General features: G+C 32.1%; 1 protein-coding gene across 15 annotated transcripts in view; it reads left to right on the top strand.

Annotated features, from left to right (window-relative positions):
- NBEA (neurobeachin) overlaps positions 1–18404 on the top strand; it is a 713110-nt gene that overhangs the window by 331563 nt on the left and 363143 nt on the right. For all 15 annotated transcript variants that reach the window (XM_032294855.1, XM_032294857.1, XM_032294861.1 and 12 more), the window contains one exon: positions 1132–1193. In XM_032294855.1, the coding sequence (XP_032150746.1) occupies positions 1132–1193 (62 nt within the window). The remainder of the gene's footprint in view (positions 1–1131; positions 1194–18404) is intronic.

Raw genomic sequence — 18404 nt, forward strand, 5'->3', positions numbered from 1 at the left:
GTGGGCTTTCTTACTGTATGAGGCTTTTACTAATTACATTTATCACCAAAGGAAGAGAAATGATAGTATTTGTAAAAACTATGAATTGAATGTTCTAGTTACATAGAGGTTTTTTTGAAAAAGGAAAAAGTCTATTTATTTACTTTAATTTTAAAAACAGTGAAAAACTTTAGAAAATATTTTTAAATTGCCAAACATCATAATTAACGTACGCTCAACATTGTTATTAATACTTGATTATCTCATTCTCTATGTTGGCACTTCGAAAAACTATCAATTAAGACCTGCTCTCTCATCATATACACTGTTAGACAGCAGTCATACTTGTAATTGGAAAAAGTCTTGATAACTTTTCATCCATACACATAATAAGAATTAATGTTTAAACTGTTTATAAGAAGAATACATTCTTTACCTGTAGAATGGGAATAATAATACTATGTCACAGAGTATAATGATCATTGAGACCATGCACATAAGGCACTGTGCAAATGTGTTAAATATTGCCCAGCACATAGTAAGTGATCAATGAGTAGTAGCCATTATTACATAGACTTTATTACATTCAATTTTTTTTTCTTTTGCTATCTATTTGGGGAGATTGGAAGCATAACAGTAAAATATTTCATAAGCATTGCTTGATGTGTTAATCATACATTCTTTTTTATTATTTATAAAATCATTTATTAATTGATATGCTATGGGAATTACCTATTTGTAAACTAATTTTGCCTTTTGGAACAAAATTTAGGCAGATCTTCAATGATTATTGTTCTCTGCTCCAGGAGACAACCGTATAACAAATGTAATTGGAGTAATAGCAGCTCTACCTAGTTCATCAATTTCAATAACCTTCCCTACCTTGTTTAAATGTAAGAAATACCTCAACAAAATAAACAACCAAAGCATGAAGCCAGTTTTTGAGTATTTTCACATCATCTTTTATGTCTGAATAATTTTAAACTATTGTTAAAAATGTATGCTAGGTAAACATTTTCATTCAGTTTACCTTAGGAATTCTATTTAAAAGAAAGTTTTTTTTTAATAAATTAAAATTATATAATGAATTAACTCATAATGATGATTTCTACCTTTGTAATTTCATTTTGTTTTAACCTTTCTTTATTGTAGGCCTTGTTTGTATGAAGTCCAGCACATCTGTGGTTGAGCTTGTTATGCTGCTTTGTTCTCAGGTACAAAATCTCATTCACTCAATTACATTACTATATGAGGATTTTTGTGACTGATAATAAGAAGTATGCGCATATATATGTGTATGTTTATATATTTTTTAAAACTTCCATTATCCCTTAGATATAGAAAATAATTTATGTTGAGTTATATTAGTATATAGATGGTCTTACCCTGTAAAATATTGACTTATTCTTTCTCTCCCTTCTTTTACTCTTTTTAGCAGTATTATTCTCCTACCCTTTCGATTCTTCCATTGTTTCCTACCATATACATATAATACATATATATAAACATTGTGATTTATAATTTTGAAATATATTAATAATTACATTGTTTCTTCTTCTCTATATTTGAGATAATGAAAAATACGTTTTTTCATTCCATACCCAAAGTATATGATACAGCTTATTAGTAAATGGTTTTTGATGTAAGACTTTCCTGCTTTCCCTTTTTTAAGTCTAATTTGTATATGTCAGTATAAATTCCAAAAATCTACTTGAGCTGTTTATCTTTAATAGTCAGAATCACAGATAAATGGTAATTGTTGGGTATTGTTTCTTCTTGACAATTACAGGAAACTGAAAATAAAGGTAAACATTTTCTGATTACTTAAATAGGAACCTATTGACCTTTCTTCTCACCAGCTCTATCAAGTCTCCTAGCAATCCTGATTATCCTGATTGTCATATTAGTGTTAAATATTTTATAGTATCAGACTGAAAAAAGAGCTTGTGTGTGTTTGTAATAAGCAGTTATTACCTTTTTTCGTAGTTTTCCCGGTAGATAGAAAGAAACATACATCTAAGCTATTCCTAATTACTGGCCTGAGATTTGCCTAAAGCCACGGCTAACTCACAAACAAACAACAATATGAATTCAAGTGATCCTCTAAAACATCAGCAAAACTGAAGAAAACAAACAAACAACTTACCAATTGATTTTCAGTTTTCAGGTTTACTTTCTTCAAGAATATATTCCTAGGAAAATCATTAGGCCCATTTTCCCCTTTATAGCCAAAAACATTATTGATAAGGAAGAGGTTAAAGAAAACAATATCCCTGGCAGGAGGTCATCTGCAGGGCATTTGAAAATTTTGTCACCTACTGTTGAAGTCCTGAGTTCGAGAGACTATCTGGACCTTTTCGATTCATGATGATGCACAGCTCTGTAAAATGCTGTTATGGAAAAATGGCTTAGAATTTCTTCCTTCGTAGCCCTGTGTTTCACTGCAGTTCAGAGAAATAAAGAGGAATGTAGCATTAAGATCTGGTGTCTTTGATGGCCTCATCATCTAATCATAGGTTTAACATTACTCATTTGCTGGCTCCAGGAATTCCTGCCATTAAGGGCCCTAGAGATGAAACTTTGCCTCAGATATTGATTGAAAGGAAGAGTGAGAAATTTAAGCTCTCTATGCAGTGCACTTTCTTTCAATGTTTCAGCAAAGCAATATTGTAAACATGCCTCTCAATTTGACTTTTAAGATGAATTTTTAAAATAATTCAGTGTTTTTAAATATTTCAAGTGTTTATTTGATTAAATGTACCTTATTTAAGTAACTTAAAAATATATGCTTATTCTTTAAAATAGCTCCCAATTGTTTTTGTTATTTTCTGCTTAACTGAAATATTGCTTTCCACTAAATATTTTTAATGAAACAAATAATCCTCCTTTATTCAGGTGGAAGAAGTTTACCATTTTACTGTGAAATTAAGCTTATAGAACTGTCTTTGTAGATCATTAATTGCTTCATGAATGTTTAAAATCATGCCTTTAGTTGTAAGAACACACATACCAAAAAATGGACATGTCTTCAAAGTTTCTTAAAATAATGTGCCATTTCTCTATACTACTCAAATTCAAGGTAATTTATATCCTGTTTTTACCCGGGGCAACATAGCAGTGGCATACCTCTGAAAAGAGAAATAAATGCAGTTAATGATGCTGTGGAGATTGCTTGGCATGGCTCTCTCCAAAGCAGAGTTCTTCTACAGCCCTTAATGCATCTCTTGTAGAATGAAGCACAGTCCCTGTAGAATTAGCACAGTTCTGTGGGCAGTCTTTGTGCCAATGCTGTAGGTAATCCTGATGAATCTTGAAAGCTGCAGAGTTCTGAGTTCTTTTTGTTTTACTTTACAGACAGCGCTTTGTAAGTGTTGAAAGCTCCATGTTATTATGATGAGCTTTATGAGTATTAATACTAATAAAAATACTTTAAAATCTGAATGAGTAACTCTAAGTTACTTTCTTGATATGCTCTCTATATATTTTTTCTACAGTGAGAAATCCAACTAAGATCTTTAATATTGTGATGTAATGTTGGTTAGAATAAGTTAGAATTCTGTAACTAGAATTTTTATTGTATTTATTTGCATAAAATATGCTTTTCTTTTTTGGAATTTAGATAAACCATTGAAAGATAAATTTTTCTGAGAGGCTTAGAGACTAGGCGGCTAAGAATTAAAAAAGGAAAGAAAAATGCAATATTGGGTTTTTTATTGGATTTTGTTTTTCTTTGCTACAACACATTAGATGGCTTTTATTTTTATGCTTCTAATTTTCATTTCGGAAATTTCCTGTTAGCAACTACATATTATTAAGTATATTAGCTTTTCTGTCTTATCTGAGCCCCTGAATAAACTTACTGTTGCTAATAGTTTGTGCCCAAAATATGGTCTAAATTTACATGAGATCATATTACAAGTGTCTGAAGGTACTTGTCAAGGATAATTCAGTTCATATGGGCCAACTTTTAAACTCCAAGGGATATACCATCCAGTCTACCCCCCAGTGTAATTTTACATCTTCTTGGCAGATGTATTTAAGTCTTAGAATAAGCTGTTAGTATTATCATTATGATATATTTATCATCCCACAAATACCCACAACATTTTTGACAGTATTTTGGATTTTTTTCTGATATAGATCTTATGATACAAATATAATTTAAGAATAAACTATTTAGTCTGCTTCACTTTTAATTTGTATTAAAGTTTCTGTTAGTAGCATATAAAAAATTGTTTTCATATCACTTTGAAGTGAAATGAAGTAAAAAAGTCAATATCAAATCAGTGCTTAATTAGGGAATACAATGTCTTGTTCTTCTACAGATTCTTCAGCATATCACAGATCTGTTACTATTTTCTATCAGATTTTTAAAAAAGGTTTTACAATTAGATGTGGTTGAAGTGCTTATTCTCTGTGTGTACTTATTTGTTAATTATATTATTTTTACTGTATTGTGCTCTTGATGAATAGCAGATTTAGTTTTTAAGTAAACTTCTTTAGGCACTATAATAGTTCCTAATTACTTCCAGATTTTTTTAAGGAAATCTCCGTAAGATATACTCCAGGAAAAGTGGACTGATGTTATCCCATAGGATTTCTTTAAGTTTTTATAAGTAAAGCTTAGCAGATGTCACATGCATTTTTCTGTGCCTTATCTGTCAATAGAAAACATTTTATACATTGAGAAACTGTACATTTAAAAAATTCTTAGTACTTAAGTGCTTTCTGACTGGAAGCAATGATTAAGCAGATGTATGCTTAACAAATCATTTCTATTCTCACTGAAAACCTAAAGATGTTTAAGTAATATAAAGTAATAGGCCTGCAAGTCTTAGTTAGGTATATGTGGATGAAGTCACTAACATGAATGATCTTGTGGTTTGTTTAAATTCACTTTTTTCTAAATACCTCATATACTTAAATATAAAGAATTTTAGTGACTTCACTGATGTGATCAAAGCGTTAACCCAGGACTTCTAAAGACAACACTTATGAAAGAACCACAACTAAAGAACAATCTTATTTTTTTTTTAATGATTTGGCCTTTGAACATTTACATTTTTTATTTTTTTTCCAGTTTGATATAGTTTAGTCAAATAGTACAAAGGAGAAAAATATACTTTTCTTCTGCTAAATACAATAAACCTGAGGTTGAAATACAAAGACCATAGATAAGAGAATACAGAAGCCTATTAAAGAATACTGATTATAAATACTCAATATTGAAAGGATTTTTGGTGTGTATAGTAAGAAGATTTCAAATATAAGAAAACCAGGGATGGATTAGATGCTTTTTTCCCAGTGTCTTTGAAAATATTATGAGATTCTAATTATCATGATAAAATTATGTCACATTTAATTTGGTAGTTATTTAGTGACTATGTATTTTAAACATTTTAATGGGTTACTAAAGACTTACACATCGTTCCATTTCTCACAAGTGGTATCTGTGAAACTTGCCAGTTTTGCAGCTGAATTTAAAATCAATAAAAAATTATGACCTGATACTTAAAATTGAATATAAATGAGCAATTAACCTTTATGTGGTTCAGTAGATGGATCCTATATACCAACAAGAAGATTGTCATGGAAAGGTTTATTGATATGAACTAAAGATGAGCCCTGAAGGTGGAAGGTTTTTCTATTCAGCATAAGCAGAGAAGGAGAATTGGGCTAAAGAAACAGGCTGAACTCTGTTTCTTCAGAAACCTGAGGTCTGAGTCTGTTCAGCAGTGTCTAATCTTTTGGCTTCCCTGGGCCACATTGGAAGAAGAATTGTCTTGGGCCACACATAAAATACACTAACACTAATGATAGCTGATGAACTTTAAAAAAAAAAGTCTCATAATATTTTAAAATATTTGTGTTGGGCCGCATTCAGAGCTGTCCTGGGCTACCTGCAGCCCATTGGCTGCAAGTTAGACAAGCTTGTGTTACATGCTCAAGCCAATTACCAGCCGCATTTATAGCACATCAGAAATTAAGTAGCTGTATGTGATTATAGTCAAGGGATAGCAAGAGTAATTTTTAAAAAAAAATAGAAAATTGAAAAAACATCATAAATAAGTAGCAAGACAATTGTGTATTTGTTTACCTATTTGTTTACCTAGGTTCTTACCCATTTCCAGGCAATGTATAATCCAATACTTCCTTCCTCAAGAGTATTTTTAATATAAAATATTGTAGTGTGTTAATAGGATAGAATTAAGGCTATTAAGAAATATCTAACTTTTTTTTAAAAGTATTGGATAGTTCATGATCATTGACTATAGATTCTGTCTTTTAGAAGAGCCACTTTTTCATTTTCTAATATCTAAGAAATCCCTGCCTTTTTCTCTAGATGGTGGGTGATCCCCCCTGTTATCTGTAGTATAGTGTCATTTCCAAGTTAAAGGGGGCAAATTTGGGCATTTAATTTTTTTTGGAGTGGCTATGTTATATAATCTTTCTTGCCATAAACGTTTGTAATATGTCCTAAAGTATAAATAAAAGTTAAATAGGAAGATGAAAATACAGTGAAGCATAAAGATTATAACTCAGATAATAATAAAAATGTAAAATTATTAGAGAATGTGGAGAAAGTTATATACTAAAAATGTAGACACTTTAAAGGAGAAGAGTATCAATAGAAAATAATTGGAAAATTTCTATTTCATGTATCTTGGGAAGAATCAGTACAGAACAGATTGCAACAGGAAGACAGACTTTCTGTCTCTGTTATATATTCAATTACTTATACCATTCCTGGATGAAAATTTAATCAAAGATTTGAAAAGCATATAGTTAAAATTACTTTTGATTATTTCCATGAGGTATTTTATTGTTGGATTCTTTTTTTTTTTTTTTAACTCTTAGAGAAGTTAGCAGGTATAAGAAATTTTGAGTCATTCTCTTTATGTTATAAAATACTTTTTCTAAGCTACCTGTAATACATACAATAGACATTATATAACACTTGTATATAACAACTGAACACATATCCGCTAAAATTCTAGATGTAAAAGTTTATGAATAAACAAAAAGTTCTCACCTCATCTGTTAGAAATGATAAAATAAAAAAAGAGGAACAACAGTCTTTTCTTTCTCATATCTAACTTCTCATAATTCTAATATAATTGAGGGAAAAATAAATCAGTAAGCTTAGGCCACCTGCAGGATCATTTTTAGGAATGTTTAATGTCTATGAAAGAAGATAAGGAATGTAGAATATTCTGAATCCATGAATCCCTGACAGTAAGCTCACCTCCCTGACCTAAAACTTCTTTCCATATTTTGCCTCAAAATTCACATTTCCCTTTCTCTCCGTTATTTTTGGTGTATTTTTTTAATCTTTATTTTTCTATATCTACTTTGTATAATAAGTTCTTCAGACAAATTACAAGTTTGAAAAATCGTGAAAACTATAAACGCGCGCGCGTGCGCGCGCGCGCGCGCACACACACACACACACACACACACACACACACACACACACATATTTCACAGATTTACCTGTAGTATACATTCCCTCTTTTGGGGGTAGATTTTCTTCATTTTTGTCTTACACATATTTCAGTATACTGTGTTGTTATTAACTATCATGTAATAAGTAGTTTTCTGTGTCCTCTTTTTTTGTTCCATTGTATATTTCCTCACGATCATTTTTTTCTGTGGTTTTGTTGTTTAAATAATTAGAAACTCACAGGAAGTTGCAAAAATAGCACACAGAGTCCCATGTACCCTTCCCCCAGCTTCCTCCAATAGTAACATCTTATATATAACTGTAGTAGAGTATAAAACCAGGAAATTGATATTAGTGTAGTACTGTCAACTAGATGATAAACATTACTCATCATTCCCTATTTTTTACATGTGTTCATTTGTAACTCAGTACAATTTTATTCCAAGTATTAATAAAACCAACATGGTTGTTCCTGTACCTCCTATCTTCTCAATTATTTCAAATTCTTTTATTTCATGAAGGCTTTCTAGATTATTATTATATGGTTCTAATCTCCCCATTATTCCCTTGGCATCTGAGTGCGTAAATCTAGATGGTAAATATAGGTACCTGTTTATATGCATTGATTGGATGCTCTTATATATGATTAAGGTATGATTTTTTTTATCCACCACATTGCAGTTTCTGTTAGAATAAGCTGCATTTCTAATATTTCCTTTGTTTATGAAGAATTATATTCAGCCAATGGAGAAAATAGTATTATATAGTCTCAATATATTTAATTAACATTTATGAAGAGCATGTTAAAGCATACATTGTTTATTTACAACAATCCAAAGGAAAAGACTACTTAAGGATGACACAGAACTTTGAAGTCTTTTAAGATCTGAAATTTTTTACGGATATTATTCATTTCAATTATGCTACAAATTTACACCATACTAAGAACGCTTTTCTATTGCCTTCTGTTGTGCTTACCACTGTGTCGTCCACTCCTAGTATAAATATCCAGCACATAGTATATGTAGTTATTAAAGACATATTAAGTTATTTTATGAATAGAAAATATAGTAGCTAAGGTAATTTGTTGTTTATTTTTATTGTAGTAAAATACATAAAACATAAAATATGCCATTTTTACCATTTTAAGTATACAGTTCAGTGGCATTAATTAAATTCACAATGTTATGCAGCCATCAACACTACAATGTGAAGGTTAGGGAGGTCAATCCCCTACACAGTCATATAACTTTTTACTCCCCCAAAACTTAACTACTAATAGCTTAGTACTAGTTACCGGAAGCCTTACCAATAACATAAGCAGTTAACACCTGTTTTCTATGTTATTTGTGTTATACACTGTAATCTTATAATAAAAGAAGCTAGAGAAAATAAAATGTTATTAAAATCATAAGAAAGATAAAATATATTTACTTTACATTAAATGGAAGTGGATGATTATGATTATAAAGGTCTCCACCCTCATCATCACATGTGAGGTTGTGGAGGAAGAAGAGGGGCTGTTTTTCTGTCTCAAGGATGGCAGAGGTGGAAGAAAATTCACATATCAGTTCATGAATTCATGCAGTTCATGGATTCATGCAATTCAAACCTGTGCTGTTCAAGAGTCAACTGCATTTATATCCAAAAGTTTTCAATATCCCAAACAAAAACTCTCTACCCATTAAGGAAATAATTATTCATGTCCCTCCACCAGCCATAGGTATCTCTAATGTACTTTTCCTCTCTATGAATGTGCCTTTTATAGATGTTTTAACAAGTGGAATTATACAATGGTTATTCTATTTGCCTGTCTTGTTTCTTAATGTAATGTTTTCAAGGTTTGTCCATGTTGTAACATAAATTAGAACTTCATTACTTTTTGTACTAGCATAATATCTCATTTTATGTATAGTACCACATTTGGTTTATCCATCCATCTTTTCATGAACACTTCTGTTGTTTCTACCTTTGAACATTATGATAAATAATGCTGCTGTCAACGTTGTCATACAAGATCTGTTTGAGTCCCTCCCTGTTTTCAATTCTTTTGGGCATATACCCAGGACTGGAATTGCTGGGTCATGTGATAATTCTGTTTAACTTTTTGAGGAACCACCTAACTCTTTTTTACAGTGCCTTTAAAAAGCATTTTACAGTACTGTGAAGAATGAACTAGGGTTCCAATTTCACATCCTCTCCAGCATTTGTTAAATTTTGTCATTTTAAAAAATTATAGCCATCCCACTGAATATAAAGTGGTACCACATTATGGTTGATTTGTATTTTCTTAATAACTAATGATGTTGAACATCTTTTTGTGCACACACTGGCCATTTGTACAACTTTCTTTTCTTTCTTGGAGCAATGTCTATTAAAGTCCTTTACCTTTATTTTTCTTTTTTCAGACAGAATCTTGCTCTGTTGCCCAGGCTGGAGTGCAGTGGCATGATCTCATCTCACTGCAATCTCCGCCTCCCAGCTTCAAGCCATTCTCTCTGCCTCAGCCTCTCAAGTAGCTGGGATTACTGCATGCCACCATACCCGGCTAGTTTTTGTATTGTTTTAATAGAAACAGGGTTTCGTCATGTTAGTCAGGCTGGTCTTGAACTCTTGACCTCAGGTGATCCACCCACCTTGGCTTCCCAAAGTGCTGAGATTACAGGTGTGAGCCACTGCGCGTGGCCGCCCATTATTTTATTTGTTTTTGTTGTTGTTGAATTTTAGATATTCTTTATATAATCTGGATATTAAACCCTAATTAGATAAATCATGTGCAAACATTTTCTCCCTGTTATATGGATTGTCTTTTATTTCCTCAATAGTGTCCTTAGATATACAAAAGTTTTTAATTTTAATAATGTTCTATTTATTTTTTATTGTTGTTGTCTATACTTTTGGTATCTGATTTATGCAACCATGGCTCAATTTAAGCTCATGCAGATTTGCTCTTATATCTTCTTATAAGTTTTATAGCTTTATCTCTTAAATTTAGACCTTTCATCCATTTAGAGTTAGTTCTTGAATGTTGTATATGGTAAATTCAACTTTAATCTTTTCCTTTTGGATATCTGGTTTTCCAGATATATATAATGTTGTATATGGTAGAATCAACTTTAATCTTTTTCTTTTAGATATCTGGTTTTCCTGTACCATTTGCCATAGAGACTGTTCTTTCCCCATTAAGTAGTATTGGCACACTTGTGCCAATCAATTCATTATACATACCCAAGGTGATTTTTAATGCAAAAGTTGGTCCTACACATTTTTAAAAAATTTTAGAATATTTAAAGTTAAAAAAATTCCTACTTTACCTCATATTCTCACCATCCATGAGTAGTTGCTACTAACCATATACTATGTGCCCTTTCAGACTATGTCTGTAGGTAATCTATTTTTTTCTTGTTATCAGTATAAGAAAAAGTTGGTATTACAACATTTCTTATAATTGCTTTTCATGAGTGACACTCTAAATCAGTAATGTCTAATAGAAATATAGTGTGAACTCATATAATTTTAAGTTTTCTAATGACCACATTTAATAAAGTAAAAAACGATGAGATTATTTAATAATGTATTTTAACTCAACTATCATTTCAGCATGTAATCAATATCAAAGTAATCAATGAGCTGTTATTGATTATCAATATATAAATATCAATGAGAATGTATAACATCTATGTTATTGCTTATCAATATGAGATGTTATTATCAATATAAGAATATCAATGAGAATGTATAATCAATGAGATGTTATTGATTATCAATATAAAAAATCAATAGGAATGTAGAACATCTCATTATAATCAATGATTATATATATGTAATTGTTTTATACTGTCTTCAAAATCAAATGTATATTTTATAATTAGAATACAGCTCAGTTCATAGTAGCCAGATTTAAAGTGCTTGTAATAACCATATGTGACTATATATACACCTATATACACACACACAGTATACCTATATATATACATATACACACACACACATATACCTATATATACATATACATAGATAAATAGGTGTATATGTGTCCGTGTGTGTGTGTGTGTGTGTGTGTGTGAGCTTTTTTTTTTTTTTTTTAATTTTAATGTACTCCAAAAGTATAAGAAGCTGTTTCAGGGGCCTGAAATATAGTAGGTCTTCAAAGGTCAGCTAATTATGTGTCAGAGATTCTTGTACTTGGTTAAAAATTATGATCTCTAAATTTCTCTACAACACTAAAGCTCTTATACTGGCTTCCACACCTGTTGCTGCCTGATCATTTATGAATAAATACAAAATATTTAATATAGCTTAGTATCTAGTTCTAAATCTTAAACCACACATTTGAATGTGAGAAACTAGCTTTTTAACAACCCAAACCTAGTATATATATATATGTGTGTATACTCATAGCATATGCCCTTTTTAAAAAAATTATCTTGTAAATCTACTTTTTTAAATAATAAACACAAATACAAGTACATACTCATATTCATTTTATAATAATAAGATGTGTCAAAGTTTTGAACATAATTCAGTGATCACCTAAATTCTTGGGAAATCTCTTTATGTTCATAGGATACATCAACTTTTTCTTGAGTAATCAATTAAATACATTTCAATATTTCCTAATGGGCTTTTTATGGTTGACTTTCATATCGGAAATCTTCTCTTTGAATTGATCATTGGTTATTCATTCCTTACATTCAATTTTTCCTATAATACATTTAGTAAGATCTTCATAAACATGAGAAATGAAAATGTGGCACATATACACCATGGAATACTATGCAGCTATAAAAAACAATGAGTTTGTGTCCTTTGTAGGGACATGGATGAATCTGGAAACCATCATTCTCAGCAAACTGACACAAGAACAGAAAAACAAACACTGCATGTTCTCACTCATAGGCAAGTGCTGAACAATGAGAACACATGGACACAGGGAGAGTAGCATCACACACTGGGGTCTGTTGTGTGGGCCAGGGGAGGGACAATAGGAGGGTGGGGAGGTTGGGTGGGGAGAAATGCCAGATATAGGTGAGGGGGGGATGGGGGCAACAAACCACATTGCCATGTATGTACCTATGCAACAGTCCTGCATGATCTGCACATGTACCCTAGAACCTAAAGTACAATTAAAAAAATGAAATAAATGGTACTTTAAATACTTTGCATATATATTTTCATTAATTATATATATTTTACATACATTGAAAAAACTCTCATCTTTACAGAGATGTATGTAAAATGTATGTAAAACTCTACAGAGATGAGAGTTTTTTCAATGTATGTAAAATATATATAATTAATGAAAATATATATATGCATCTCACCCTACAGAGTATTTTTTTCACTTCAGTCCTTATACTTACTGACTTTTTCAGCTTATTATTGTGCAGAATTTCTAAGCATGTCAGTTACAACGAACATTCTCTTTGAAAATTTTAAGGAACACACCTATGTCTTTTAGTGACAGATAATGATAAATAGACATTAAAGATATCAGAAATATAAAATCAGTTCTGGAATTATGGAATTCTCAAAAGACTTAAGATCTCAATTTACTCTCCCATTTTTCCCTTGTAATTTGTTTTATATTTTCATATTTTAAAAACTTTTAAGATGGATTGAATCTCTAAGGACTTTAAATTGGTTTATTTAATTGTATACAAAAAAAGGGAATGAAAAATGTACAGTGAGCTGACATAGATGAAGAGAAACTGATGGGGAGAATTATGTTTTGGATCTGAGATTTCTTCAACTAGTCCATCTAACTACCATAAAACAATTATGAAGAGAACATAGGGATTTCATCGTCATCCTTCTGGAACTTATTTGTCTTCAAAGTGTTTAGTTTCAAAGGATCCTTAGCATGAGATCCAGTCCCTTGAAAAAGTCCTTCATCTTGAGGAAATGTTATGCATCTATGTTGCAGAGTTAAAAATTGTGACAAAACTATCTAAAGACGTGGCAGCTCTCTGCAGCCATTCAAACCCAAAGTTATGTATGTTTCCCCATGAAAATAAAAGGTTGTTCTTTTTTTTTTTTTTTTCAGCAGAAAAGTGAATATGTGTGTATGTAGGTCTGTTTTCTCAAATGGCAATAAAACTTTCTGGAATAATTTGTAAGATAAGACTTTAAAAATATACCCTTTTCCTTTAAAATAAGTCTTATTTTTAAAGATAAGATTTTAAAAATATACCATTGCCAAGAGCTTGTTGTTGATGAAATGACAGTAAATTTTTCATATCCCTTTGCATGTGTTCTCATGTATCTGTGTGCTTTGTTTTAAACAAATTCTCTACATCTTTGTATTTGTCAGAGAAGATGGTTAGAGTGCTAGGACAAGGACTAAAGTTGTCATCTATGTCCACCTGTATCCCATTTTTTAACTTTCACGGTAGCTTATACCTCCGCATTCACAACACACAAATATTGTTTCTTCTCTATGCTATCTTGTCACGAAGTTTTGTATATCTCTCCTTTCAATATTTTGTTCAATTATTTTTTGAAGCTCTTGGAATCGGTTCCATAGTAACATGCACTTAAGAAATATTTTTTGAAATTAGCCAGGCATAGTGGTGTACCTCTGTAATCCCAGCTCAGCTACTCAGGAGACTGAGGCAGGAGAATTACTTGAACCTGGGAGGCAGAGGTTTCAGTGAGCCGAGATCGAGCACTGCACACCAGCCTGGGTGACAAAGCAAGACTCTGTCTCAACAAAAAAAAAAAAAAAAAAAAAAAAAAAAGAAAATATTTTTTGAAATTATAAAAGAAAGTGCATCAGTGTAAAAGAAAAAAGAATATAGTCATTGCCTAACCAAATTTATTACTCACCAAAAATTCAGAACCATGTGTATCACTTCACACACACATGTATAATAAAGTACTACAAATAGAAATAATTTCATTTCAGAGGCAATGTTTCATGATTAATGAAAGTAATATTAAGTGATGATGAGAAGATGATATAGGATTTATCCCATTTCCTATTTTCAGGGTTTTAAAACTATTTCTTTTAAATGCTTTAAGATTGATTACGTTGCCTGCATAAATTCGTGGACCTTACTGCTATGGAAAAGGGCAATAGAAGTAGAAATTTTTAGACCTAGACTCCTATGGAAAAGGGCAATAATAAACATGAATTCTTGTCATAGTATTGCACTTTTCCATAGCAGTCAGGTCTAACAATTCATTTGTAGCTTAGGATAACCAATGGAGAAGATGCCCTTTGTTACACTTTTCCTATAGGATACATTTTTCTTCTCATTCCATTTTTTTCCTTATACTTAAGCATTTTTGTTTACCACCTAAATACTGTGTACCGTTTTCTACCTAGGATGTAAAGGGATTGGACTTCTCAACTAAAGATGGTTAAAAAAAAATTATCTGTTCCACTTTTACAACTGTCATTCACAAATTGTTACACATGCTTTAAAAACTACATGCAATCCTAACATTTTTCAGGAGTAAAATATACTGTATCTTGTGAATAATATTTTATTGTACCTTTTCTCTCTCTCATTTAGTTATTTTTTAAGTAGGTGAAATAAATAAACTTAGGCTTTCTTCATTGACCAAAACAATGAGAGCCCACAATATGGATTTGGTTTCTTTTTTAATTTTACTTTAAGTTCTGGGATACATGTGCAGAACGTGCAGTTGTGTTACATAGGCATACACGTGCCATGGTGGTTTGCTGCACCCATCAACCTGTCAACTACATTAGGTATTTCTCCTAATTCTATCCCTCCCCTAGCTCCACACCCGCAATACCCCTCAGTGTGTGAAGTTCCCCTCCCTGTGTCCATGTTCATTGTTCAACTTCCACTTATGAGTGAGAACATGGGATGTTTGGTTTTCTGTTCCTGTGTTAGTTTGCTGAGGATGATGGTTTCCAGTTCCATCCATTTCCCTGCAAAGGACATGAACTCATCCTTTTTTATGGCTGCATGGTATTCCATGGTATATATGTGCCACTTTTTTCTTTATCCAGTCTATCATTGATGGACATTTGGGTTGGTTCCAAGTCTTTGCTGTTGTGAACAGTGCTGCAGTAAACATACGTGTGCACATGTCTTTATAGTAGAATGATTTATAATCCTTTGGTTATATACCAGTAATGGGATTGTTGGGTCAAATGGTATTTCTGGTTCTAGATCCTTGAGGAATTACCACACTGCCTTTCAGTGATTTACATTCCCACCAACAGTGTAAAAGCATTCCTATTTCTCCACATTCTCTCCAGCATCTGTTGTTTCCTGACTTTTTAATAATCGCCATTCTAACTAGTGTTAGTTGGTATCTCATGAGAGCCCACAATATGTTTTATGCTAAATCCTAGAAAATAGCTGATAAAAACTTATGTTTAAAATTTCTAGCTTTAGTCCTGTTTGTATGGCTAAAGTCATTAATTCTCCAACTCTTCTGTTGAAGCAGCACCTTGTGGGCTACAGTAGGGAGGAGTTAGAAGGGTAACACAAACTGTAACGCATGCTGCCCACCAGAATCACAAATGTTCTATGCTCTTGGGCTTTCAGATTCTCATTTTACTTTATTATCGTTACATTCTTTAACATTTTGAATTAGATTACTTGAGGGTTTTTTTGTTTTTTCGTTTGTTTGTTTTTGCTCTGTCACCCAGGCTAGAGTACAGTGGCATGATCTCGGCTCACTGCAACCCCTGCCTCCTGGGTCCAAGCAATACTTCTGCCTCAGCCTTCTGAGTAGCTGGGATTACAGGCGTGCATCACCATACCCAGCTAATTTTTGTATTTTTAGTGGAGACGGGGTTTCACCATGTTGATGAGGCTGGTCTCAAACTCCTGACCTCATGATCCAACCGTCTTGGCCTCCCAAAGTGCTAGGATTACGGGTGTGAGGCACCACACCAAGCTTTGAGGTTGTTTTGTAATTTTTTGTTTCCCTCTCAAACACCAGGGGAGATGAACATGTGGTATATATCCTGGGCATATTCCCTACCTGGATCTTATATGTCTCATACCCCAACTTGAATAAACAAAAACTTTAAACTTTCTTCATAAGACAATTGGTAACATTTTTGTGACCTTACAAATTTTTAATAACAATTCATAGTTTTTCATGTAATTAACAGACATTGACTTGGTAAATTGAAATTGTGCAAATTGTTGCAAATAATGAATTTTGAAAACCTTCAAAAACTGAATTATACTCTCTTAATGTTAGGTGGAACCACTTTGGCTATTACTTAGGTCAAGGCCGGCATAACTGCTCTTGTGCCCCAGCCAAATCATGTTAATGAGTGTATGTGGCAGAAAAGAAAATATTCATTCCTGGAAAACAAACTAGTAATAGAACTTAGGGGAAAAATGCACCAGGAAATATAACATTTAAACATTTTTATACATAACGATTTTTTCTGTGTTTGCCATCCAGTGTTACTAAACTTCTAGAATTAAACTATTGTTTCCTTATTGCTGTAGTATAGTCATTGTGACAATTGCACCATCTATTTCTTCTGGCCCTAGTGTCATCACAGATTAATAAAACCTGACTCTTCCTTTAAAAATACAGTACTTAAAATGTGCACATGGAAACACATAAAAAGTAAACTGAAGTCGTAGAGCCATATGAAAAGGACTATTCAGCAAGCTGGTGTTAAACTCCCATATTGAAAAATTGGTATTTCAATTTAAAGTTGCTTTAAATTCCTATATCACATAAAAGTATCTGATGCCTACCAACATCAGGTGAGCAAGACAGGGAGCAGGATAGACAGAAGACTTAAATTTTCTGCAGGGCACAGGGGAGAACAAAAAATATCATCTTTACATTAAGAAAAAAAATCCTTTCTTCTTTTCATAATTAGCAATACTTTTTCATGTCTTCACAGAAAATGAGAACCCAGTTAGATTGTTTTTCTATAGTATTAAAGAAACGCTATATTCCATTGGTTTTGATCATCTGTAGTAGCATCATTTTAAGAGATCTCATTAGCGGTCACAGGGTTTCATATCTGGATTGTATGTTAATTGCTGTTGACCCAATAGATCACTAATTAATAATGTTTATTATTACTTATGTTACTCAGGCTGTAGCAGGTGTTGAGTTAAACTTATATTAGAATTTAAAACCATATATCTCTTAAATTCAAAAAGACCCCAACAAATAAGACCAAGGAGTTTACAATTTACTGGGAAATAAGTAAAGTTTACAATCATGTTACAAAAATCTGGGTGACTTCATGAGTAAAACTATACTATTTTATACATAAACAAGTAAAGGAAAACTTCACACTTTTTACTCTTTTTCTGAAGAATTAACTGTTCTTACCCCTTTTGAAGACACATCATTCTTTTATGCATTCATCAGGATTTCCCTCACCTTTCATCTCTTGTAATCTATCTCCCCTTCACCCTTTCATTATGGTCTGCAATTGTATTTAAGTCTCTTCATTTTAAAAACTTCACAGAAACTTCAAACCTGTCTTTCTGCATCCTATCCTATTGTTTCTAGGCTTTAATCAAAAAACATTTTGTGATTATTTACTCTAGTTACCACTTTCTCTTTCCCACTTACCAGCCCAGTACAATCAGACTTCCCTCCACAGCATTTGGGGCCTCTCTTGTGTCCTCATCATACCTGACTTTTCTGAAATATGAAAATGACAATGTAATGACATGCAAATAAATGGAATAATGATAGTTTTCTAATGATTATAAGTTTATGAAAACCTTGGAAAATAAAATAACATCACTCAGTCCCACCATCAAATGAGAAAGTGACACAGTCCCACTGTCACAAAAGGTTTAATATTCTTTCGACAAGACTTCTGCCATCCTCTGTCCCTCTCTAATATTGTCTCTTCTTTTAGGCAGTTGAACACAAATACAGCTCAACAGTATTATATTGTCATTGGACAAATTCAGGAATTACATTGCCTTGAGAAAAGCAATTCTGGGGTGTGTGTGTGTGTGTGTGTGTGTGTGTGTGTGTGTGTGTGTGTGTG

The sequence above is a fragment of the Sapajus apella genome, unplaced genomic scaffold (genome assembly GCF_009761245.1).
Source record: "Sapajus apella isolate SASKATOON/1434 unplaced genomic scaffold, GSC_monkey_1.0 scaffold32, whole genome shotgun sequence".
NCBI classification, from domain to species: Eukaryota; Metazoa; Chordata; class Mammalia; order Primates; family Cebidae; genus Sapajus; species Sapajus apella.